General features: G+C 37.7%; 1 protein-coding gene across 1 annotated transcript; it reads left to right on the top strand.

The window, feature by feature from the left end:
• The first annotated feature begins 264 nt into the window (after window positions 1-264).
• Window positions 265-7071, top strand: LOC146136848 (uncharacterized). The gene is made up of 5 exons (XM_083396271.1): window positions 265-479; window positions 3231-3445; window positions 4539-4668; window positions 5447-5625; window positions 6404-7071. Exons 1-5 carry the CDS (start codon window positions 310-312, stop codon window positions 7069-7071), a joined length of 1362 nt encoding a protein of 453 aa, XP_083252397.1. The 5' UTR covers window positions 265-309.
• The last annotated feature ends 20527 nt before the right edge of the window (window positions 7072-27598 follow it).

Below are 27598 nucleotides of genomic sequence, written 5' to 3'. Positions count from 1 at the left end.
CGTTACTTGACGCTGCGTTTGTTCGCAAAGCATTGCTAGAACTCCCATATTAATTTGGTATCGGATCGGCACCGATACCAACCTAGTATCGGACGAGTACCGATAACACCACTTGGTATCGGGTATCGGCTCCGATCCGATTTTATCGGACACCCGAAGTTAGAAGTGTAATTTTTTCAGAAACATATTAATTAGGTCTGCTCTACTCTAGTTATTTTCCCTAAGCCTTTTCATAACTGTATTTTCTTTACGACAGATCGCTGTTGTAGGCAACCATCGAAAAAGCACAATCCTCCCTCTATAGGCAACATGAGCAGCGCGGCAAACCTGCCTGTGTTGGCCAACGCGAGTAACCTGACCAACCCGCATGATACGCTTTGCGTTCCGCAGCCCTGGGTCTTCCTCTTCGCCGAAATGGTGGCCTCCTGCATCGGGCTGCCAATCAACCTCTTTCTCGCGACCTCGTTGGTGGTCTTCAGGTGATTTTCGAGCTTGTTTGGATTTATCCCTAAAAAAGCGGCGTTGTAATGGCTTAAGCCAACGAATCGACTTATGTGCACTGAAGTCAATGATTTTAGATGACTTGACTTGACTTGACTTAAATCGTTTTGGTAAAATGACTTGACTTGACTTAAATCGTTTTGGTAAAATGACTTGACTTGACTTAAGTTGTTTTGGTAAAATGACTTGACTTGACTTAAGTTGTTTTGATAAAATTACCTTACTTCATTTAGGTCGTTTTGGATAAAAATAACTTGACTTGACAGAAGTCGTTTTGGTTTAATGATTTGACTTGACTTAAGTCGTTTTGGTGAAATGACTTGACTTGACTTGAGTCGTTTTGGTGAAATGACTTGACTTGACTTGGGTCGTTTTGGTAAAATGACTTGACTTGACTTAAATCGTTTTGGTTTAATGATTTGACTTGACTTGGGTCGTTTTGGTAAAATGACTTGACTTGACTTAAATCGTTTTGGTAAAATAACTTGACTTGACTTAAGTTGTTTTGGTAAAATGACTTGACTTGACTTAAGTTGTTTTGGATAAAAATAACTTGACTTGACTTGAGTCGTTTTGGTGAAATGACTTGACTTGACTTGGGTCGTTTTGGTAAAATGACTTGACTTGACTTGGGTCGTTTTGGTAAACTGACTTGACTTGACTCAAGATCTTTTGGTAAACTATAGGTAAACACAATTTTTTGCGAAAAGCGCGAAACTTTTTTTGTCTGTAGGCCTAGAATACTTTAGCCCATTTTTTGTAAAGTCTTAGAGTTAGACCAAAGGCGTCGTTCGTCTTATCGCACTATCTTAAACGACCATTTTGGCAAGTTAAACAGTATAGAGGCCTTTTTTGCTTTTGCGCGAATCGATAACCCCCCAGGTAACGCAGCTTTTTCATTAAAAGTGACATCTCTTCAACCTGACTTAAACAAAACAAACAAACCGTGTGGTATTCTTAGGGTAACTTTTTATTGCGACATGTTATGACGTACTTTGGAGACTTAGTGACGTCATCTCTGAACAGTTTTTCATGACCAAACAAAAAGTAATCCTGGATCCACTCCTGTTTGGAATTGACTGTTTTTTTAGTGCAAAAATTGACCCACAATAAAGTGTGACTTGACTTCGAAAAGAGTTTTTTTTTAAAAGAAAAAGAAAAGTCAAAATTGCAATGACAATTAAAAACATGCAAGCATTGCAATAGCAGTATGAAAAGCAGTAACATTGCAGATTTATCATACAATATAGTTAAATGGTTAGTAGCAGGATGCTTGTACATAAACAAAGTTGATAAACGAGGATAATATGAGCGTGGAAGCTTTAACTCATGTTAGCAGCAACAAATTGGCGCGTGTTGAAAAATTAATGTATGCTTTGCGGCACAACTTATCACGTACAATGCCAATTCACGCCTGATTTTATTTTTAATATAGCTCCGTTTGTTTGCCGCACCTTTATGAGTTGGGTATTGTTGCTGAATTTTGCGAAAAATATAAAATAATAAACGTAATAAAAATATCATAAAACGTTTACACACAATAAAACATTTTATTGAACAAAAGAAAAAAAAAAAACTTTTGCTTTTATTTAGCAAATGACATCCAGAGCAGTCACGCTCATACAGTGTAAACATATTCTTAGACAATGCTGAAAATGATATTGTACTACAAATACACAAATCAAAGCGGATTTGGCCTGTCATGCGAACGCACAAAACATTTGGCTTTTATTATTAGTTGCTTTTTCAACCGGTGTTCCATGAAAACTTTACATTTTGACCAATGTTCTATGGAACACTGGGCGAAAACCACTGGTTTAACAACACCATACACCATGGGTGTAAAAAAAAATTGAAAGTGAACAAATTGTTGAAATGTTGTTGCTTTTCATGCATTATAATAAACTTTCGACCAGTGTCCCGCAAAATTATTTAAATGCCTAAGCGTCCCGTGCCATAGAAAAGTTAAAAAAAAACACTGTTACAGACAAATCAATTTAATGCAGTCGATTTTACAGTTAAATTTAATTATCCTACAAAGTATTGATTTTTGCCCTGATTAGCTCGGCTGGGATCTAAAGCGGAAACTTGGGGTTAAACCCACGTTTACTATAGTGTTGTAAAAAAGTCATTTTGAATTGACTTAAGTCCCAGTCAAGTCATTTGTCCAAAATACTTAATCAAGTCGAGTAATTTAAAAACAGTGACTTGGGTGCATTTTGAGTCATTACAACACTAAGTTTACATAAGAAAAGCATTTAATGCTAAATGAAGCCAACCCTGACAGGTGTTTCTTATATGTTTTGCGAAAAATATAACACGTTTAACGTAAAAAAATATCATGAAACGTTTAACATAATAAGCATATCAAAAAACGTTTAACGTATTAAGAATATCATAAAACGTTTAACGTAATAAGAATATCATAAACCGTTTAACGTGCTAAGAAAATCATAAAACGTTTAACGAAATAAGAATTTCATAAAACTTTTAACGTAATAAGAATATCATCAAACGTTTAACGTACTAAAAGTAACAAAAAAATTTTAACGAAATAAGAATATCAAAAAACGTTGTACGTACTAAGAGTATCATAAAACTTTTAACGTAATATGAATATCATAAAACATTTAACGTGCTAAGAAAATCATAAAACGTTTAACGAAATAAGAATTTCATAAGCGTTTAACCAAATAATAAAACCATAAAAGGTATGCTTCTTCCTCTAGGTCCAAGTTGCGCTCGCAGTTGGTGAACATCTACGCGGGTAACGTGGTAATCGCATGCACGGTGAGTAGTGTGGTGAGGGTGAGCGACCTGACTTGGTCAATTTACGGACTGGCGGGCGGACCTGCCAGCTACTACTCGGACGAAATGACTCGCAACCCTGTGCTCTTCGATCTGTGGCTGATCCATAAGCTGCTGATCGTGGTGATGTACGTGGGTGAGTTGCTATAGGGCCTGTAACGATAGTGTATCGTAAGACCGCGTTGTCATTGCCATAGGCCTACCATAGCATGTCAATTTAAAGTCAAGTCGTTGGCATCACACCCACATGCTGGACGATTTAATTTAGTAATTCTATACCGCTACAAGAAATATATCGCTTAGCGAAAACGTAAAACGTAACAATTAGCAAGACAATTTCTACGTCTGAAAACTGAGGTATCTAATGAAAATATTTAACGAAAAGTGTTTCATTAAAACACTTATTTTTTACGTCAAGTAATTTTCCTAAATGAATGCCATCCCAGTCAAGTCATTTGTTAAATTAACTCACGTCAAGGACTTTTTGGCCAAACGGCAAGTTTTTAAATCAGTCACTTGTGGGGACACAGGGAAGTCATTGACTTAAGTCATTACAACTGTCCTTAAACAAAATTAACAGCAACAAAACAATCTATTTTTAATCCGTTTGATGCCAGGAAAACGTGTATGGCTTCTCGTGGTTTGTTAATTTTACTTAATATTTAATGCCCCTAGCTCATATGATTGGAGCGTCGATTAGTTAAGCATGTAACTACTATACTTTGGTTGAATTGCTGCTGTGCCGTAACTTGAAATTGAAACCAACGACAGACAATGGGTAACGTTGTTTGAGAGCAAGATAGAGAAGTTTAATGAGGTACAAACGTAATAGTCCTCATTCATTTGTGTTTTGTGTCTTTTAGTATTTTAACTTTGTGTCCATCTTGAAATCTCTATAGCAGGGGTTCTTAAACTGGGCCCCGTTAACTAGTTTTAGGGGGTCCATGAAGGCCAAATTGATATATTAGTGTATATTTGAGAAGTAATTAATTTTTCAGAGAAAACAGGTTAATTAAAAATAAAACGCTTATGCACTGAATGCATTTGGACTCCATTTTACTTTAACATTTTGTGGACCGAAAAACAGTTTTCTGAAATCTATGACGTCATTTTTGAAAAATTTTTGCAAAAAAAAAAAAAATAGGGCAAAAAAAAATATAGGGGGTCCGCGGGGAAAAATATAATAAAAGGGTCTGCGGGAAAAAAGTTTAAGAACCCCTGTTCCGCAGTAATTGCCGGTGGCATCGCATTCGTCATAATGGCGTTGAGAGAGAACCTTTTCCGGGTTCACAGAACGGTGGCAGGAGTCACGGAAGAGGAAATGCACGAAACCGTGGAAGAAAATACTTGGAAGACAAGGTTCATATTTTTTGTGTCTGTTGATTTCGGCTGTTTAGCGTATCTCATCATCACAAATTACGATAGTCGATAATGCTGTAAATGTCTAATCAGTTGAGCATTTTGTGACGCTTTGTCTTTGAACGATTTTATGTCCAATTTCATTATCCATCAACAAACACTTTTAAAATACACATTCAAGTGATTACCATTCTTAAAAACTTCTCATGTAAATAAATGTATATTATAACCACATATAGAAAACATATGCTACATTGAACTCCAAGTATTAACAATGATTGGTTTTGAAATTAAACCTGATTATTAATACAAAAGTAATACTTTGCATGTAAGGTTTTATCAACCAGTTTTTGTTAAATTTCGTTTTTAATATGTGAAAAGGTATTCATATAGGTTCACTATAAGAATGTCATCAAAATGTGTTTTCAGTATATTAATAAACCACTTAAAAATATCTTCCCCTTCACTAATGTTGAAAAGAAGATTATTTCGGTTGGTAACTCACGTGATACAAACTTTTACATAATGCTACCTAAACTAATTAAAACTTGCAAACGAAATATTTCAATAATCTACTTTGAACAAAAAGAAACACAACGACCAAACAGAGCCACAAATTAAAAATCTAAACGCCCCACGTTATCAGGTGTATGGCACGAAGTGAAGTTTGTGAAGGCAGCGATTTTGAAAGGCAATTCAAAGCGACAAACCTATCAGTCGTCATTGTCAGTGTGACAGCAAATAGCTACAAACCAAATACGCACTTGCTTCTTTGTAGGTTGGCGGCCTTCAATGAGAAGCACCGCAAAGCAGTTGCCTACTTCCTTATCATTTCGTCATGGATTCTACCCATTGTCGTTTCTGTTGCCTCGGCGATTGGCTTTCAGTGCCAAAGCAACTGCATCTGCTGGTACAACTACGTGCCAAGAAACTACGACCGCGTTCCATGTCCGGGAGGTAGGGTTGCTTTGCTATGATTCTGATTCATGTTCGGCCGTGTGGCTTGAAAGTAACATGAGAATGAGATCGAATAAAGACGTGGTGAACTTCCATGTGGTCATATAAACTATATATTCTGTTTAAAAATTTAACAATATTCATTTAACTAAAACATGCTAAGTTTACAACCTCGGATTAGATTTACGAGTTTGACTTACCCTACGGAATGTTTATAATACTGCAATAATAAAAAATTCACTTTGTTTAATGATGACTCGAAAATCTAATTTCGTCAATTACGCTAATAATATTTCCCGATTTTAAAGCGACCGGTTCTTTCAATTTGCGTTATATTAATATATGCCAAAATACAGATAAAAATAGTGACTGAATATGTCTTGGGTTCGTTGGGTGCATTATCTAAACCAAGCAGGCCAGTATATTATTGCAGTATTGGCTTTATGTCAGTGGTTCTCAACCGGAGTTGCCGCGGCGCCCTGGTGTGCAATTTCTAATGCTCAAGGGTGCCGATAGGTATTTGAGAATCTTTAAGAATCTGATTTTTGCAATTGGTAAGCTTCTTGATACCTCTATTTGTGTACGATTAAAGACCATTATATTAAATGACATTTTCCTACATGTTTTAAGTTGATTGTGTTGTTCCAGTTCCATTTATAGGGACATTTCAGTAAAACACAACGAAAATACCAGTTGCGGCGCCGAAAATATATTTATTATTTTTGAGGGGTGCCGCAAGCCATAAAAGGTTAAGAATCACTGGTTTGATGTGTTTCAGAGAAAGATCCCAACGAAACAGACAGCCAGGTCCCGATCACCGAGTCCTGTTCGTCGGTTTGGCCTCCTCTTCCCAACATGATCCTGCTACTCGGATGCGGCATTTGGATCTTGTACGTCATCCTACTCATAGCCCTGATCATCCGCTCCAACATCGACTTCAAGCGGGTCGGGAAGCTGATGATGTCTCACCGGAGAGAGTCCAAGAGAATAAGAGTCGCGGAAGGAATCCCGAACATCTGTGAGGAGGGAGTCGTTGAAGAGGAGGTGGAAGGATCTCCTCCTGAAGAGGTGCACGTCGATCGAAGCAGCACGATCCAAAAGAAAGCGCTGAAGAGGTTGCAAATGTTCAGGCACTCGCGAAAGCACAGCAGCCTGTTGCTGCGTAAGCTGGCCAAGCATTTGAACGCGTTGCTCCGCATCTCGGTGGTCTACATCGTCGGAACTGGCCTCATGGTTATAACAGTCTCCGTGATGATCATCACGCTCAACGAGGACTTCATGGAGCGTCATCCCTACTCCATGATCATCATTTTTATCCTCTCCCCGACTGCTGAGTGCTTCTCGGCCGTCGCCCTCTGCGCCGAGTTGCCCAACCTCAGGTCGGCCGTCCACTCTTTCGCCGAGTTGATGCTTTACATCGTAAGCTGTGGCTGCTTACGAAGCTGAACGGCAAGCAAAGGAGGCAGTCGGCATCGTTTTTTAAGTTGTTGCATAGCAAGTTGTTTTCACTTAGAATTACATACGTTCGGAATGAGTTATATAAGAACGACAAAAATCGCATGTTTTTCAATACGTCCTACTTAAGTCTCCATATATGTCGACACACACACGTGTTCTGAATTGCAGATTTGTAGACTATATCGATTTATCGCACAATCACTATAGTGCATAAAAATTAGGAAATACAACGGAATAGGTATTTCAAACTACTTAATGATTTGTAACATATCACATTTAAAAAAATATTAATTGATATATTATTACTAACAAAAATGAGAGGCTATAAAAAGCCTTTTAATAGCACATCGAAAAAAGACACTCTTAGAAATACTGTGATCAATTCGTTAGTGTTTTAGGCATACTGAACCTCGGATTTTTGTACAAAGAAGAAAAATAATTATAGCTAGCCCCGTTTTAAACATTCTTTTTTGCTGCCATTTACCATATCAGTGTTTTCAGTTATACCTCTATTTTACGTTGTACAGCAATGTGGGTCCATATTGTTTTTGTCGGCTAAAGTATTATGAATACTTAAAAAGTGGTAAACCTAGTAACCTCGAATCAAATCAAATCGTGTATATTTCTGTCTTGTAAACATTAAATCTACATGTCGAGAATACAACAATTAGAAGACTTGTACAATTAACTGTATTTCAGTTAAAGCGATCCGTCATAGCGTTGCTGGTTTGTTTTACATAACTTTATTAAATAAAATTGTCACATGTGGCAGTTTGTAACAAACGCGGTTTATCCCGAGATTGGCCCATTGACATCTCTTTCGTCGGCCATTGTTAAAGTGACATTTAGGCAATCATTTGCATAGTATTTATAGAAGTGCCATTGCTAGCAGACTGAAGTTGAATATTATTCCAGATGGACTATCAAGATAAGGTCGAATTTCGATTTGTGTTATGTTCTTGTTCCAAACGCTTAAGAGCACGGATCGTTAGACTTTTTGTTGTAGTATTTTTTATAATAAATGGAGTGTAGGTCAATGGAGTGTGAGCCAATTTAAAAAAGTATTTAGCATTCGGCGTTATAAAAATATTAAATGCATCAGCCGTTAGGTACATTAAATAAAATTTGACAAAGTCGCCGACAATTCAGCCATATTGAACTACGATTGTTGCTATACAAAACCTATGTAAAGATAGATCAACTGTTTTCAGTTATGCAATGTGATGTTCCAAGTGTGATTTGGGGTATTCTTCAGTTGGTTTGCTGATATCTGAATAAAAGTTTGCCTAAAATGTTGTGCCAACACTATCTAGCTGTTGTTTAAGTAAAGATTCGGCTAACACCTATACTATTGTTTAAGCCAACATGCCTTTAAAAAGTTGCAGTTTGGTTGTTTCAGGCCCCTATAAATGTAGAGATGTTTCTGAAATAACTACAACAAGATGGCAATGCAATCTGAACTGGGAGACTGGGCGTTGGCTGAATTGGTGGCATGCATCGTAACTCTGCCCGTCAATTTTTTTCTCACGTTTGCTATGTTGAAATATAGGTAATTGTTAGACCATAGTTTACTGAAGTGTTTTCTTTTGGAAATTGTATGAGAATTTAGCTATTCTTTAAATTATTGCTAAAAAAGATTTCCGCGGAAAACAGTTTCGGTTGTAATTTCCCGTCTAGACCTGTAAACAACCCTATACCCATCAACAAAAAAAGACGGGCAAAAAGATTTTTTTCAAACTTCACTTGGTCATTACTGGCCCTTGGTTAGTCTATGGTTACGCGTTAGGAAAGATCGTTGGGCGTTTGGAATGCTCGATAATATTGAAGCGAAGCCGATTCCTGATGAGAAGTGGTGGTATAGGTACTTACCAAAATTGATATAGGCATTTCGGTCATGGTTTACGATCCAAAAAATGGTATTTTGTTTGTAAACAACATCAACAACCAATGTACTTTGTCTTTTGAACGCTGAGGCAAATTTTGGTTTAATATATTTTCGAAAAATATATTGAACTGTTTAATAAATTTAGTTTATTTAAATAGATATTAAAATCTTATGCCGGATCGGACTGTATCGTATTAAATAAGATATGGGACATCCACCGGTAGGCTACAATAGTTATTTTTGGAAGTACCGCAGTGCTATCATTGCACGATATGTTTGCCACCACTGGATTTTGAACTTGGCGAAATACATTGACGGGCAAATTTTCCTATTGAAAGGAGTAAGCTGCGAACACAAGCGGTCAACTTGCTGGCGGCAAATGTGGTGGTGGCCTGCTTCGTACACAACTTCCTGCGACTGTTCGACGCCGCCTTGGTGTTCAGCAAATTGTTCTGCGAGCCAAGCCAGGAGAAAGTCGTGCTTTGTCGGCTGCAGCATCTCCAGAAGGCAACCATGTTCGCCACGTGCACCGGTGAGTAACGATATCTTACAGACACAGGAAGAGAAACAAAAAATGGTAATAAGAATATCAAAGCCCATACAGAAGTAGGTACCATTTTGAACGTTTCCAATAACTCTTTATTCAGGTGAAAATGAATAAAGAGCTATTCGAAGGTTTAAAAATGATACCTACTTTTCCGTCTGAAATGCAAACGACTATGCTATAAGCATCATTTGACGAAATAAAAAAACAAAACAACTGCAAGTCAATAAATCTGTAATATTTCCCTTAAAAAGTGAATTTATACCACAAGCGATGAAACAAAATATATTAGACATTTTACAAAAGTGTAGGCTATAAGCGTAGAGCATCAAATTGACCAAATATCTTAATACTTTCCCAAAGCGATTGCTGGAGGCCTGGCGTTCGTGGCTTTGGGTTTGCAAGAGGGCATATTGCGAGTCAACAAAACGGTCGCCGACTTCGAACAACAGAATTATGTCGTGGGACCTGCACTGAAACGGTAATGGCAAGCATAAACAACAGTATTCCTTCGTACGAATTATTAAAAACGTTTACAAAAGTCAACCTATATATATATTTTTTTTTACGTTGTTTCACGAATGCCATTCGCTAGGTGTTGCTTTTGCATCTGACATCTGCAGGTGTTCTATAATTTTAGACCTATACGCTATCCTACTATTTTTTTAATTTTATATTTTTACTATTTAACTACCAATATTGGAATTTTTACATGTTTATTTTTGTACATAAACTGACGATGCCTATAGGCGTAATATATATTTCTGAAAGATTTTAAGAAATGATTTTATGTTTTGATGGTTTAATAAATAAACAGTCTTAAGATCTTTGGATACGAAGACAAGAATCTTTGTTTTACATTTTGTTGTCCGCGGGAGATCCTTACTTTTTTAAAGTGTTTCAGCTTATATAGTTTTGTCTTTTGATTTTCACTTTACGTCCAAGTTTATTACCTCCAGACATTACACTCCTAAGTATTTCGCGCTAAGTGAATTTGCTTTTTACTCAAGTGTGGTATAGGTCTGTAATCCTGGTAAACGATTCACACAATATTAGGATAAAGGAAAGAAAACAGCAGATGGTTCAACACCGGTTCGTACGAACCCGTTTTTTACAATTTTTCAAGTTTGATTTTAAAGCGAAAAACAGGGCTTTATGCTGTTTGAGTTGCCAAAACGTCACAACACTTGAAGGCGTGGACAGCGACAAGCTGATGCCGCGGTACGTTCCCGACGACTACTAAGTACAGCTCAACAAGTCCCCTGACCCCCCCCCCCCCAAAAAAAAAAATCAAAAACGTTAAAATTAAAAAAGGAACAAGAAAAATAAAAACGTTTAAGAAACAGGACAAGTTAAAAAAAAAACGTTAATATTAAAAGGGAACAAGTAAATTGTAAACCCTATATAGACTCCATTACAGCTTTACAGTTTTGGACTGAAAACAGCAGGTTTCTAAAGTCTACTGGTTAAATACCTTAAATTAGTGACAGCATCTTTAACAAAAATTGCCGACCTTAGCTCATGTTTTTTTTTTTTTTTTTTTGAAGAACCTCTGACTCGCCGCTGATCTTTTCCATGTTAAAAATAAAAAATAAAAAGTTATTTAAACGTTTAAAATGTTACCTACTTTTCTACCAGGTTTAACATTCATACTGACTAAAACCCTTAACCTCGCTGATATAAAGTTTAAGTTTTTGGTCAAAAAAATTACAATTTAATTCGTAGGACATCGGTTGCTGTCCTGTGCTCCACTGGCTAACTATCTGTTTGGCTTAAGTTATCACGAACAAGTCTTTTGCAGATTCTGGTCTTATTTGATGCGTCACCGGAAAAGGACCACTTACGCGGCCGCAGTTTTATCCTGGTTTGTTCCGGTTGTCTTCAGTGTTGCGAGTGCGGCAACGGGATCCTGCATTTACGGGAACGATACCCGAAGCGGTTTGCATTGAGTTTATTTTTGCTTAGGGAATAGTTACTTCTAAATTCTTGCCGATGGATCCACTCCGTCATTCCCCTAATATTTTTATTTTTGGCCTATGTTATTCAAGTGAATGCAACCAAAATCATAGATCCGTCCCTGCTAAGGGGTGTTCGTTATTCTTTCTGCTAGAAAGCTCTACAAAGCGACTGGTTTGGCATTCAACCAACGTAAAGCAAATTAGGTGCTGAAAGACTTTCCTCTTCTATCAATGTCATATGGACCGAAAAAGAGTCATGTTTTTTGTACTCCAAATATTTTCGTTTTTCTAAATTTAGAAATCATGAAAAAATACCAAACAGAAAATTTGTTGTTTTTAGCGTCGCGATACCTTTTTCTTTCGCACAACCTTTACAGAGTAGAATTGGGGTTTAAACAAATGTGGTTTCACCAAAAAGAAACCGCTAGCATCCGTTTAAAAACAGCAGCAACAACCGTGCTGTCAATTTTGCATGCGACTACGATTAACTAAGTCTAATTTTCAAGGTAACACAACCGTTATGTGGCCAATGAATGATGAACAAATCAAAGCCGGAAGTGTCATCTGGTTTGCCTACATCGTTCTGCTGGCCCCAATAGCCGTGACGTCATTTGGACTATTCAAACGTGGTGACGACATCGTGATGTCATACCAATCGGGTCGCACCGAGCCTGGTAGCAGCCAGTCGTCGTTCGATACTGAACTGCAAACCGACGCGCCTCAACAGAGTACGTTAAGAGTCGTACAAAGCCGCAGCCTTCCAAGCTTACTACTGCTAAATAATCTACGTCGTCATCTGGTGGTCGTATTTTGCGTGACAATCGCTTACGCTTTGAGCACCGGATTTGTGTTGGTTCTTCTAGTTTTGCCAAAGTCGAACAACGAGTCACTTTACGTTCCGGCGATACTTTTGTCCACGTTATTGGAGACACTTGCCACAGTCGGTCTGTGTTTTCAACTTCCAGGACTGAACATTGCCGTTCAGTCCATGTTTTAGAAATATTGCCGTTCGGTAATTGCTTGGGACGCCTGCAGAGTTGGTATTTAATTACCTTGTAACAGTTGTTGCCCACATCATTTCTTCTTTGTGTGATGCGTAATGCTTTTCACCCTCTGTTTCGCTTTCATTAAGTCTGTATCGCATCAGAGACGAGATTTGGCTGGGGTGTGTATGGAGTGAGCTTAACATTGTGATGAATAACGTGTTTTCAGGATCATTTTAAAATTTTGACATAATGTACTACTAAGAAAAAAATTATTATTATTTTTTTTAAATCAAGTGTTTTGATTTTTGAACCCACGATAAAAAAGAACGGTAAATGAAAATGAGAAATAACAAAAATTGACCAAACAAATTTAATTAGCCATATAACTTTAAATCTTATTTTAGCTGTATTACAAAAAAACATTTCCTAAATGATTTTAGCAACAACACCAAAAATGCATGGGTGTTTCACAGTTAACAAAAACGTTTACCCAGACGTAAGCAAACACGGAGCTCTAAGTCCAGTACAATGATTTTCAACCGGTGTTACTTGAAATATCGTCAGTACCCAAGGAATTCCTCCGCAGGTATTTTTTTAATTTGACCAATCTTTCACAGAACGACGGTCGACAATCACTGGTTAATATCAATGTTTACGAATTCTATCAACATTTACGTGATTCGCTTAGTTTTTTCTGCATTAGTAAGACCCAGTAATATAGGATTGCAATTTGCGGATACTCTGATATTGTTTTTATTTTACATAAGGAAAAAAACAACAACACGAGTTGAAATGTCAGGTAAGAAAAAAACACTGTTTGCAATCAGTTCCGCATCAATGGATATTATAAATCATACAATTTATCAAAGGGGCCGCCGACTAAGCAGTAAAATTTACAGTTTACAAAATAATGTAAAAATAATTTTGTTTTCTTGTCCTGTATTTACGAATTTTTCCTTTAGTTATGTATCTTGTTTCGCCTTAATATAAGGCATTTTGTTTTGTTTGTTTTTGTCAATTGTTTGAGAACAATTCTCGTTATTATATATCTCGTTTCGTGTGCATTTACAAATAATTATATTTGTTATGTGTCTTGTTTCACCTTCGTTTTCGTGAAAAATGCTTAACTTGAATCGAATCACGGCCAGGGGGCAGCTGACTATAGATGACTTAACAGTCTTTCGCCGCCCCCTGGGAACTACGGACGCTTCCTTATTTTATAATTTTTTTTTCTTTTCCATGTATTTACCGTTGTTTCGAAAATACATTTAAATCTATCTATCTATCCGACTAGTACCTCCGCGCAAAAATCGGATTATAATTTGCGTAGACCCTGCTGAGGCCAGACTTGGACAACTAGATAATTCTAGTTTTCTAATTCAATGAATTAGAGCAAAATGCGGCTAATTCTAATTCTAATCTAATTTGTAAATTGCTTGTGCGCTCTAATTCTAGTTCTACTCTAATTCGGATTTTACAAAAAAATGCTACTTTGTCCAACGGCATTTTTAGTCTCTCAGTTCAAACACAGAATTTCAATTAAATTTTTCTGGTTGAAACGACTTTTAGTAATTTTTACAGGCTAAAAAGCATAAAAATGCATACAAATTAGCACACGCATATTTACAATTCATTTTCTTATAAGAATAAACTGTGATTAAATTAAATTGGTTGTAAAAACTATAGGTGATTCTATTTCAAATTCTAGTTGAAATTTAATTTTTTAGGATTTCGGTAATTCTAATCTAATTTGAAAAAACTCAAAATGATCTAATCCTAATTCTAATCTAATTTGGAAGAAATGAAATGCTCTAATTTTAATTCTAATCTAATTTTAAAAAGCTAAAATAAATCTAGTTGTCCAAGTCTGGCTGAAGCACAACAAAGCCAGATTACCAATTTTGTTCTCATCCAAAAAGGCGGAAATATCGTACTAAGAAAACTAAAATTGAATAAGTTGTTTCTGTGTTGCTTATTATGTACTATGGCTGTTGGGATGTGGTCATAGACTCAAATATATCAGCCTCAAAACAAACTATTACATGACGTAAAATGCATTACAATGTTTGTACGCTCCAGCGTATTGCGAACTTTCTCCACGTTTTCATAACATTGAACATTTTTTTCTAAAAAATACTACTTAAAAAAATTAGTTACGTTAGACGGGGCAGGTTGAACATCCCTGGACTGTAAAACAACTGCTCCATGAACGGCAAACATAGTTATTCAAACGGTTTGTTTGATTGTCAGTTTAAACTTTATTGGAAGAAATCACTTTTCACAATTTAAAAACAATTGTCCGCTAAATATTACTGGCAACTATTGAAATTAATGCATTCATAATTAAACTAATTAAGTCGTTTGGGTTGTTTTAATTACAATTGACGGACCAATGCAAAGAAGTAAAAATTATTTATTGAATTAGGATCGTCGCATTACTGATTGACAAATAGCATAATTGTACGTGTTTCAATCGACCGCTTTGACTTTTCACTTAATGATAACCATCGGCCTATTGTACAGGCCTAATAAATCTCAAAAGCGACAGTCGGAGTCACCAGCACGTGATTTTCTGCGGTGACAAATCTTCATGTCAATTATTTGTGCGCGCACGTTTTCGGCCGCAGCAGAATTCTTCGGGCCGAACAGGAAACGCGATTTTCTATTCAACGAACGGCGTGTTGGTAAGCAAGGGGCCACTTTTAAGGGCTTTCAAAACTCAGCCCTATACCATATTTTTCGTGTGAACGCCGCTTTTACTATAATCAAACCGACCTGGGTTGGAACGCAAACGGGCAAGTTAATTTTGAAGTGTTTTTTTTTCAAACCGGCCAACGGATGATTCACTGACATTCATGCAATGCAGTAGAAAGAAGCCGACTATTTTCAGACGTGGCCCACGGCCGCCCAGCCGCGCATCAGGTGGTTAATATGCGACCGCAACGACGATTAAAAACCTGCAAACGAGGACCCGTTTAACGTCTTGTATTTCTAAAATACAATACAATAACTAAATACAACCGAACTGCATTAACTAGGGCGATTGTTTTTTTCTTAAAAATTAGAAATTTTAACCTAAATAATTAAACAAATTTTGTGATGTAAACAACATATTGTTGCATAAAATAAACTGAATTGGCGTCGTCCACGACACGTTTCTGATGTTTTACTGACTGCCGGTCGAACAGAAGTCAGTTATTGAAAACGAAATTCGAGCTGAACCTAATGCGACAATTTCTAAAGGCTGACTATAGTTTTTCAAATTTTGTAAATTCTTCATGCGCATTGTTTGTTGATTTTAACAATGTTTGACCTAACGTGTAAATTTTGACAAAGTTTTGACGTTTTTTAACGCGTAAAATAATTTAGCAATAACTGAAATGCAATCAAACTGGTAGCAATAAAGCCTAATTATAGCTTGCATGTAGGCTACGACGGTTGTTGCCACCCATTGCGTGTGCAGCAAGTCTTGTTCGCTGACTTTGCCTATATTACAAACCAGTTTTGCAAACACGGCACTTTAAAATTACTCAAGTATTATTTTGTTAAGTCCAAGTTAAGTCTTTTCGAAAAAAAAACGCGTCTCAGGAAAGTCATTATTAAAACAATTAAACTACAAGTCAAGTCATTAACGAAAACAATCATTAGAACACTTTTGGAAAAATTACAACACTGTTAGAAAAGCTAATTCATTTTAAAGGTGCGAGCGTACTTTATATGCTTCAACTAAACCTGGGGATTTCAATGGGTGCTGAAAGAGTTTGACAAAATCAAAGTCGGCGTTTAGGGAAAAAGTGTATTGCATAGTGTACACAAACCAGCTTTGTTTTTTAATAATACTGTAAACGTCACAAAGAGTCATTATTTTTTAAGAGTCATTGATTAAATGATTTTGCAGCAAGTTTCAGTTTTTCGTTGACTGGTTGTTTAAGGCTTGTTTATACTTGAAGTATCTATACTATGTTTTTTAAATCAACGGTTATAATTAAGTCAAACGAATTGCTGTCAACTGTTTCATGGGTCAACAAGTGGCGTTTTTTTTAATTAAAACAACTGAAAAGAAACACGAGGAAATAACAGTTGTTGCTGATGACAACTTTTTATGGTTTAACGAATTGAAAGTTCACGACAGTTTGGTGCAAAGATTTTTGTGCAAGTTGTTTTTATATTATTTTCCATCGTGAGAACCTTTCGATTTTGTAAACTTTTTGGTAGTAAACGTTGCGAAATGGTTTATCAGAGTTTTCAATCGTATGTTTTTAGACAGAGAGTTGATTGATATTAGCCCGTTAAAAAGTCAGAAGCCTCTTGTTAACCGCTTTATTATCATAGTTAAATAAACACGCAGGGAAGAATGGGACACACGCCCAGCAGGACAGGCTCATACCTAAAGCGCTATTCCAATCAAATTGAGGGAAATCCCCAATGGCAATTGACTGCTTGTAATTAAAGCACAATTTGTTTCCCTCAGTAAAGTCGACATGTTCCGATTTGCAACGCAGTGAGAAGCAACATGCTACTAAAACGGGCGGCACTACTCTTTTTAGGTGATTTGGGTTTAACAGCAAAAATTGATGGCAACATTTTTGTGTAGAAATCAATGGAAGTGTAATGGAAAATAACAAATAGTGTTATAGTTTGGTAAATCAGATCATGAGATTCGGAAACAAAGTTGTTTAAGCTAAAGCTAACAATGGTGACTGTGAAACAAATGAGAAACATGCTCCTTGGGGAAATCAAACAGGTAATCTGACATTTGGATAAATTGAATTCAAACAGAGGCCACGGCAGGTCAAATCGGTGATTTATTGTTTACAGTGGTGTGCAGAAATTTACGGTTAGCTGATCAATCTCTTAATTGGACGCTATAGCTTAACCACCGTAAGTATTTCTGTCGCAAACATGTAGCTAAACACAAATTAAATAAACTTCAAAGGCTTTGTAAGGATGGATGGACGCAGTGGGCCGGATTAACCATCAGGCTATTAACCCTTGAAAAATTTTTGCCCATTTTTTAAGGTTAAATGACTGACAGTATTACAGATCCAGTACCAGTACAATACAGATTTTGCTTGAAAACGAATGACTGAGTCGAGTCAATGTGTCCCATGTGTGTGAGTTTTTGTAGCCTGGTTTGCAAAATTAGGCCCCTCTCTAGTAAACAGCATTAGGCATACAATACCCTTAATCCGGCTTTGGATGGACGCAAACATGACCTATACCTGTTTATTCTGTTCATGAACAGTCTAAAGGGGAAATTGTTTATAAAATTGAAATGCCATTGGAAACTTTTTTAATTGATCACAACCCAAGTAAAGCCTTAATTTGAAAATAAATCCGTTTAGCTTACTGGATGATTCGTTTGATTTTGAACCGTGTTTCTTTATATTATTCTAAGTTGGTTGTGGCATTTAATCGATGATAACCTCCCGCAAACACACCATCAAGTATGAAGCGCCCAGAGCCGACGTCATTCAACTTAATATTGGTTTAAAATAGAAATATGTTATAAATATGATACAATGGACGCTTAAGGCCTTAGTTAGGTATTTGGGATGAGATTCAAGGCAGGCAATCAGCTCGCAGTCTTATACACGGGCAAAGAGTTGTCGAAATGAAATTCGACAGAAACAGAATTGATTTACCAAAATTCTCAGGCCGTGCGCTTTTACGATTCGCTGTATTGACAGCGAATTAATTAATAGGGGTGCGTCGAGGTCTTTTTCAATGAGGATTGATCGGGTGAAAAACGCTATGTGGCAGGTTGTCGCGTAAAAAGAAGAAGAGAAGCGGCTGGCCGCTGTCGAAAAAAAAAAGAAAGCTGCTTTTCGTATCTTTCTATTAAATCGATGTGACGTATCATACTGGTTGTTGAGAAAATTGCAACAACTCTCTAGCATGTAAGCTGATACAGGTTCTGTTTTGTCGCAATAGCTATGCCAGCGAACAAAAAATAAAAGGTGCCATTCTACGATGGTACAGTAATCAGAACACTCGCAAACTGACGAAGACACGATATAAAATGTTGTTCTTGTACCGTCGACTTTGCTAGCTGTACACTCTCACTCTTAAAATGTTATGAAACAGAAAATAGCGAATTTTATTTCCTTGTAACGTGAAAATGAATTTAAAAGAAGAGCAAGTGTTGTAAGAAAAGGGCAGAACATCAGCGAACTGTTGGGTTATGTGGTGATTGTTTTTTTATATATATATTGTTAACATTTTAAGAAAAGTTAAAATAAATGAAAAGCTTCGTATATTTATTAAATTATTCGTACGCCATCTTTGAGTGTGTACAAATAAACCTTGTATGATAAATTTGGTCTTGGGTCTATCTTTGTATTTTGAAAGATTCATTAAAACAGATACTTTTGTTTAAAAAATAAAACAATAGATGTTTTGTTTTTAACATCACGAACCATTTATCTCCGCAGGGGACTTTTAGGCTTCATTGACATGCTGATCGCTTAGGATAAGTGACTCTAAAACAGTCGCTTTTTAGACTTTTTAGCCTTAGATGGGTAAACAGTTGCAGTCGGAATGTCGCAGTTCAATCAAACCGGGAACAACAACACAGCATCAGCAACAGCAGCAGTCGAAGGCATCTTGTGCGTGCCGCTTCAGAGGTCTTACATTCTTGCGGAACTGATCGTCGCGGCAATTTCGTTCCCTTTAACCCTGTTCCTAACTATATCGCTGCTCGTGTTCAGGTAAGCGGTTAAGCTGGCCGTGGATAAGTACTAAGTAGGGGCCCAATGTAGTTCCAGAATAATTTTGATAGCTGTTAAACAATATTAAATAAGTAACTCTCAATTTTCGATATTCCTGAACTGTATATGTGTAAAATTTCAACCTCACTTAACGTAAACAATCTTAGGCAAAATATTTTTGTGTACATAACTAGTTCCGAATGTTCCCTTAGGAAGGCTCCTATAGCAAAGTAACAAAGATGACTGGAGGCAAACGAAATGTGTTTAGTTTTTCAACTTTAGCGTTCAAAAGTAACGGCTAAGAAAAGGAGGTGACACCCAAACGTATATGCTTGTCGGGCTGCAGTCGTGAACACGCGAAACGAACCACACAAGACAAAAAGACCTAACGCCGTGCCATTATATGCAAACCGCACATATTGCCCTCAGATCGCAGCTATACAATCAATGAAAAATATCTGCGGCGTTCGGACGTTTTGGTAAACGATTAAAGGCCTGAATTATTCTTTAACGTGGCGTCGTTGGCTTCACGAGGGGCGTAATACATCAAAACGTTTTAATTCCGACGCATTGCTTGGCACGGGGGCCCTATATATGCCGGTTCGTGAGGTCACTAAGTTTCGGCAGCCTCCAACTGAAGACCATTAATATTTGATGGGCCCGGGCACAGCAGACGGCAAGATTTACTCAGCGGTGGCTGCAGCATAATGCGTCTTTCAAGGGGCTCAAGTCATTAAGTCTAGTGAGCTCGACAAACAAACGGCAGACACGGGAGTTCTAAGCTTTTTTATGTGTTTATTTTTTACTTTAGGTGTCGCATTTGTGAAGCAACATGTTGAAAAAAGCCTATATAGTCAGCCTTTTATGGCTAGCGGCACCCTTCAGATATATTAAATGGATTGCGGCACACCTATAAGATTTTTCCGTAGGTATAGTTCACTAGAATGTCACAATAAATGGAACTGGGACAACGCACATCAAATCTACATAACGTAGGAAGTTATAATTGGACTTATGTCACTCTAATCCTACACAAAAAGTTGTAAAATCAGATTCGTAAAGATTACCAAAAATGTCGCACACCCTTTGAGGAATACGAATGGCACCCAGGGTGCCGTGGTAACCCGGTTGAGAACCACGGCTCCATAGTTTGACAGAGAACTGTTTCTTCCAACAGTTTCCTTCTAGTGTTTGAGACCATAACGCTCTTTTCATGGCGCAAACAGTTCTGAAAGTCAACACCTTTTTCTAGAAAAGTCAACTTTCGTTAATACTTTCACAACACTAAGATACATATCTCTATTGAACGTAAAAAATGTTGCAACATAGAACTGCAAAAATATTGGAGAGAACCGTGATTCCTATAAGTGAAAAACATTCTGGCGTTTTAATTTTAATTTTAATTTGAAAATGCAATTTGTATGAGGACGGGTAAAGAATCTCCGATGTATTTTAAATATATTTTACATTTGTAGACAAGTTAAGACACGACTTTAATTGCACATTAAAAACGAAGTTCAACAGACACACGTATAACCTTACAATCCGGCAGCCGGCTTCATTTGTGGCGTTAAGTTCCACATTTTTCGTCTCCCCACCCAGCTAAACCACGTATCTGTTCTGCTGCAAGCAAGACCTTTTGTCATGAAGTTCGACTTGGTAATTGCATTCTGCGCCCTCTATATAACTGTGCGTGAGCAAAACTTTCCTTTGACGCCCATGAGTTATAAACCTTCTAAAAACAACAAATATTTGCCTTTCAGCGTGCTCAAACCCCATTTAAACCATAACCAGGCAACCAAAGCCCAGAAAATGCTGCAGAACAGTAATGCATACTCTCGAAAGAAGGAAGTAATTAGAAAAGCTACCTTAAACCTTCCTCAAGCAAATTGCTAACCTAACCAGTCCTAAGGTACCTGAGCCCTTTCCCGCTAAAAAAGAATACAACACCTTTAAATAAAGGAAAGGACCATATTAAAAAAGATCGTTTTTCCTACAGGAGCCGGCTTCGTTCGCAGACGGTGAACATCTACGCGGCGAACGTGGTGCTGGCCTGTACAGTCAGCAACGTTGCAAGGGGCTTCGACACAGCCTGGTGCTACCTCGGATTCAGAGGCCCGAGCTATGTAAGCGACGGTGTGCTAGGAGAGGCTAACGTAACAGCAATGCATCGCTTCTGGCAAGCGCAGAAAACCAGCGTGACAGCAATGTACGTGGGTAAGTATGCTTGCCCTATGTACTCTGTGGACGATTTTTTGGCACTTTGAGAATGGTTGGCTCCAGTGTTTGTTCTTCTAATCTAACTATAGGTATATGTTTGCTGTTTGTACTCCGTTGACGATTTTTTTGGTACTCTGAGAATGGTTGTCTCCAGTGTATGTTCTTCTAACTATAAATGTATTTTTACCGCTTACACTCCGTTGAGGAAGTTTTGGCACTCTGAGAATTCTTGGTGCCGTGTTTGTTTTAAACTGAAACGTCTATATTCCTATTCTTGGTGGGGTAAACCAGCTTAATATTAGGACGAGTTTAACGTTTTGGCTCACTTCAGGGCGCCCTACACTCGAACTTGTGCCATGCTTAAGACATTATGTACCTACCTTTACAAACCATTAACATTTCGACCTGTCTTGTTTAGGAGGCTAAAAAAGCATGACTAAGAGAAAATACTTAGTGTAGTACCATTTTAAGCCGATTATCATGCTATTCAAAAATCTCCCACAGTAAACCTTTATTTGGTATTGAAATAAAACGCGACGGTTTCAAGCCCACTTCCTCATGAAAGAATACGATTTTCGACCTCGGAGTAAGGGGCCAACCATGTTTGACCTCCACATCATATCTCAACACAGAAGGTGTAATTGTGCTGTATGAATCGATTAAAGTCACTTTTATTATTCCCGGCTTAGTTATGTCTTAAGGTTAGCCTACTTCCCGCATTATAAACGCTAAACAAAAATGCTATGTTTAAAATAAGAACAGCTATTTTACTTTAATTTAGACGGATATTTTATTGCTTATGTCGAGACCGCATGTTTGGGTTGTTGATCACAATTCAGTGGTCACCTTTCAGTGTATTATGACGTCATATTGGACAACACATTGGGAAATATTAGGTGATAATACTTGATTTACAGCGCAGTGTTGTAAACAACTGATTTTTAAATGATTTGAGTCCCGGTCAAGTCATTTGAAAAAAAAACTTAAGTTCAAGTCGCTTTGAATAAACAACAAGTCAAGTCCTAATAAAGCCATAAATAGAGCAAGTCAATTCCAAGTCATAAAAATTAAACGTTACTATTAAAATTGGTAAACTTCTCCAATATCCCAATATCAACAAAAAAATATCGCAAACGCAAGACAGCAAGAAATTCGTTTTATGCGCAAAACTTTAGCTAAATACAAAAAAAAAAAAAATTATAAAAACTAAATTTATAAAAAATAAATCATAAAAAAATTTTATAAAAAAATATAAATTTATAAAAAAAAAAATTATAAAAATAAATGCTTAGATGAAAACTCTTCGTTCCAATCCAAGAATGGAATCAGATTCATAAAAGCATTCACACAATGTATACTTTTATCCCCGTAGCCCAGCTTCTATTGCATTTTAAAAAAGACCAATTATTTAAAAAACTCAAATCGCTTTCCGTCTACTGAAACCTTTTAATTTAAACACGTTGGCTTTGCTGTTATGCTTAAAGTTTGCTGGATATATTTGCACTATACGTTTATTTTTAGTTCTTATTTTTGTGGTTGCTGAACGCCTTGCATTACAAACGTTCACACAAGCCTTTTCTAAACCCTGCTTTTCCATTGTTTATCGCGTTGTTTTGACGTAATTTCCGTTTTGCATCCAGTCATCGCAGGAGGCATCGCCTTCGTCATCATGGCTCTACGAAACAACTTCATCCGTGTTCACCGGACCGTGGCCGGGGTCATCGAAGCGGAACCACCCCAGGCCTCTGACGTAGATAGCAACTTAACCTTGTTTAAAAGGTGAGGTGTTTTAATTGCACAGCAAACGTTCCAAAAAGGCCGATGGAGACGGGGATGCGAACATTTTTGCACAATGCGCGCAAAAATGCTCTAACTCTAACTCTAACTCTAACTCTAACTCTAACTCTAACTCTAACTCTAACTCTAACTCTAACTCTAACTCTAACTCTAACTCTAACTCTAACTCTAACTCTAACTCTAACTCTAACTCTAACTCTAACTCTAACTCTAACTCTAACTCTAACTCTAACTCTAACTCTAACTCTAACTCTAACTCTAACTCTAACTCTAACTCTAACTCTAACTCTAACTCTAACTCTAACTCTAACTCTAACTCTAACTCTAACTCTAACTCTAACTCTAACTCTAACTCTAACTCTAACTCTAACTCTAACTCTAACTCTAACTCTAACTCTAACTCTAACTCTAACTCTAACTCTAACTCTAACTCTAACTCTAACTCTAACTCTAACTCTAACTCTAACTCTAACTCTAACTCTAACTCTAACTCTAACTCTAACTCTAACTCTAACTCTAACTCTAACTCTAACTCTAACTCTAACTCTAACTCTAACAAAATGAACGCTCATTTTAAAGGCAGTTTAAAATGTGCGCACATTTTTTGCACATTTTGACGCACAATAGGCAAAACAACGCCACGTACCCTTTTAGGCCGATGGTAGCAGAGTTAAGAAAGGAAAGCTATTGATCTTTTTTTTTTAATTCGCAACATTGCGACTTTGGTTGCACAACAGTTGCTAATTTATTTATAAGATACAACAAGCCAAATATTTGTGACCGCAGTTCAAAATAGTGGGAACATGGAAAATTTCACATTTAACCCCATTAATTTCATCAACAGTATGATACGTTACCGATACTGACGATCGAGGAAGATTTTTGTACCCGTTGTGGTGGTTTTGCTGTCACGTGCTTTCACTTATTGTTATTCACATATGATACACTGGTGTATGGTGCTAGCGCTAGATTGTGGGTTTTGTGCCTTTTTAGTGTTATCTACAGTGAAACCTAGAGATTTACAACCGTTTTGGAAGCCTCTTGCAACTAGCAAAATATAAAAAAGTGGCTTTTTGGTACCCTTTATTAGAAACAACACCCCATTCTTCCCAGAAATCTTTTTTAGGAACAATGGTTCAATATCGGGTTTTCGTTATATCGTGTCTAAGGTCGTCTTTTAGAGGCACACAAAAGGTTGCGAAAACAGTGTTTAACACCTAGCCTCCCCTCAAATTTTGCGTCTATAGTTTTGCTTATTTGTATTCTATGATACATGCGTAAACTTTAATCTATTACGTAAGTTATGAGTTAAAGTTTCACCACAGGCTACTTTTTTTACGTTAAACACATCTACAGAAAACGCTAATTAATATTTTATTTAAACTCAAATTTCGAACTTTAAACAATTTTCATATAATCAAAGTATTAAACACTTTGAGCTCACTTTGCGACGTCGTCTCTGACTAATTATTCAAACTTCTCCCCAATTAAAAATTCTACAGATCCGCGCCTGGCCTGTGCCAATATGACTTTCATGTCGCAAGCGATAAAAATCAATTACTTTTGCCCAGGTTTTCTTTGTGGACTGCTCGTCATCCCAAGCTGACCGCATGCACCTTTATCGCCATCTCGTGGTTGTTTCCGTTTGCTTTTGCGATCGCGGACGTCGTGGCCAACCTTTGTCTTCCCTTTTGTGTGTGCGAGTTCAACTACATCCCACAAAATGACAGCGTGGGAAGCGCGTGCGGGTCGCGTAAGTTTTTGTCGAGACGGCAGCAGCATTTTGCTAAAAGTTATGTCATTATCGAGCAGCCTTTCGTAACCTGGGGTAAACTTCCTAGTTTTAGGGGGTTAAAAAAGAAATCCACTTTGGTTGACAGGATAGGAGAATTGTGGCAGCTATAGGTATTGGCAGGCTATACCTTCCCAGTTCAAAGTAGCTGTTAATATGAAGTTAGCCTATAAGCCTTTCGATACCTTATCGTCAAGTGTCGGTAACGGTATGCTTCGCAAATTATTAGTTTTTTTAGATCATTGGCAACATCATTATCTCTTAGTTACTTCATTGTCACGTGATTTGCTGTTTAAATTAATCAGCTTTTTCGGCAGTCACGGCATAGATTTCAGGTAACGTGTCTACGAGCAGATAATGTGTTTTAAGTTAATAAATTGTTTAGGTCTAGAAAGTTAAGCGATGGTAGGTTTTTATATATTTTAAACAAAGAATTTCCTCAGGTAAAAATGATAACTATAATGATGCAGTGGCATCTTGCATTTTGAATGCATTACAGGTTCATAGTTATAAAAAAGTAACCCATTTTTTCCCTTTACAGTAGCGGGTGCATATCGGTCTGTTACAATATTACAACTTTTTAGGGACGAAATGTGAACTTATTGCAGCGTTTCTCAACCTTTTTTCGGCGGCGACCAAATACTAACCGTATAACAGAGAAAGATTTTGCGACCCATCTCACTTTGTAAATGTCATGTATTATTCTTATAAGTGCAGTTTCCTATTCCACTAACAGACCAACTTGCTCAGAACCGATCTTATGCACTACAATAGTTCGGTTTAGCAGATTGCGTTGTTTACCACCAGGGGTGTCCGATGCCGGACATTTTATTCCGATACCGATACCCGATAACCGATACCCGATACCGATACCCGATAACCGATATTTTGGACAAAAGTATAACGATCTGATCCAAACAAAGCAAAATGCGTCAAATCAAAACGTTTAAATGTAATTTTTAACTGGTTATAACGGCGAAATTTGCTGCAGCTTTAAGAAGTTTAGTTACCTCCAGTTGTTAAGCTACATTTTTTTACGTTCAAATTTGCATTTAAAGGTATAGAAGCGCCGCGTTTGATTGCCAATCAAGGCAAATACTTTGTAATAATTTGATATCGGATTGGTCACACTACCGCCCTGATATAGGAGGAGTGCCGATACCACCACTTGACACATGGTATCGGCTCCGATCCGATATTATCGGACATCCCTCCTGCAAACTACCCAGGTTATTAACATTTTATTCACGAGCGCCGGATGGATCACGATTCCTTTTTACCGACAGATTGTTCGGCCATCTGGGCTCCCATGTCTAATCTCTTCCTGGTGTTCGGCTGCTGCATCTGGGTGCTCTACGCCGTCACGTTGATCGCACTGCTCATCCGATCCCACATCGATTTCGGCCGCGTGCGGCGCCAGACTGCCGCCACAACTACCAGCTTAAAAAGCAAGCAGCAGCAGCAGCAGCAGCATAACAGGGAAACTGGGATGCGCAGCTTGTGCGACGTCGACCAGCATAAGTTCGCCCCTCTATGCGCTCCGACTGAAGACACGAACAGCAGCAAGAAAACGGAGCAGCCCAGTCCTTTGCTGTTGGACACGCTCTACCGCCAGCTGCTGATGCTGGTCATTATATCGCTGACCTACATCGTCGGCACGAGTTTCGTGGTCTGCTTCACGCTCTACTGTGTGCCGCGCGGCGACTACGAAATGTTTCGCGCGCGAAACGGCGACCTGATCACGCCCGCCTTTATTTTACCGACCCTGTGTGAGACCTTTGCGGCCGTGGCGCTCTGCTTGAAGATGCCCAACCTTCGTTCGGCCGTCCGATCCATGATCGTGGTGTGGCGAAACTTTATGACCTGCGGAACGCTTCGGCGGTTTTTCTGCCGACGGTGAACGCTTGGCGATGTTCCGTCTCGGCACACAGAGACGCGCGTTTTTAGTCTTTGGAGATAGGTAGACAAGTTGTTATATACGAACTTGTGCGCAATGGTGCTGTTACTAACCGCTGCATACGGACACGTCGGCCTGGTGCAGATCATTGCCATGTGTTATTTGGAAAGACTTGAAATACTTATCGCTGTTGCGCAATTACAATTAGGGAAGTTCGGGTACGTGATCTTTTTATCCTATACCGATACACGGTATTTTAGACAAAAATCACCACAATTCGACCCCATAACTAATGGCGTCTTTACTATGGCTAAACATGCAAAAAAGATGAAATTAAAAGTTTAAAGATATCATTTTTCACGTTAATATGCCCAAAATTTGCCCTGTTGATTTTTGTAAGTTTATATAGTTACCCTTATGTGCTAACCCATTGGCCTACTAATTAAAATCAAGCACTTCAAAGTAGAAACCGCTGCGCAGATTACAAATCATGGCTGGCATCGGATCCTCAATAATGCCACCCTAGTATCGGACGAGTACCGACACTACCACTTAGCATCGGCTATCGGCTCCGATAGGATATTATTGGACATCCCTAGTTCCAATCGGAAAACTAATCTAGCAAATCACTGAGGAACATGATCATTCACTGATGTTTATTTATTTTTCATTAAGGGAAGTTGCAGCATGGCTTTTCCTTATACTTTTCCTATCACGTTCTAAAAG

Source organism: Ascidiella aspersa, chromosome 8 (genome assembly GCF_963924565.1).
Source record: "Ascidiella aspersa chromosome 8, kaAscAspe10.2, whole genome shotgun sequence".
NCBI lineage: Eukaryota > Metazoa > Chordata > Ascidiacea > Phlebobranchia > Ascidiidae > Ascidiella > Ascidiella aspersa.
The sequence above is the reverse complement of the archived record's forward strand: the minus strand, read 5'-3'. Positions and strand labels throughout refer to the sequence as shown.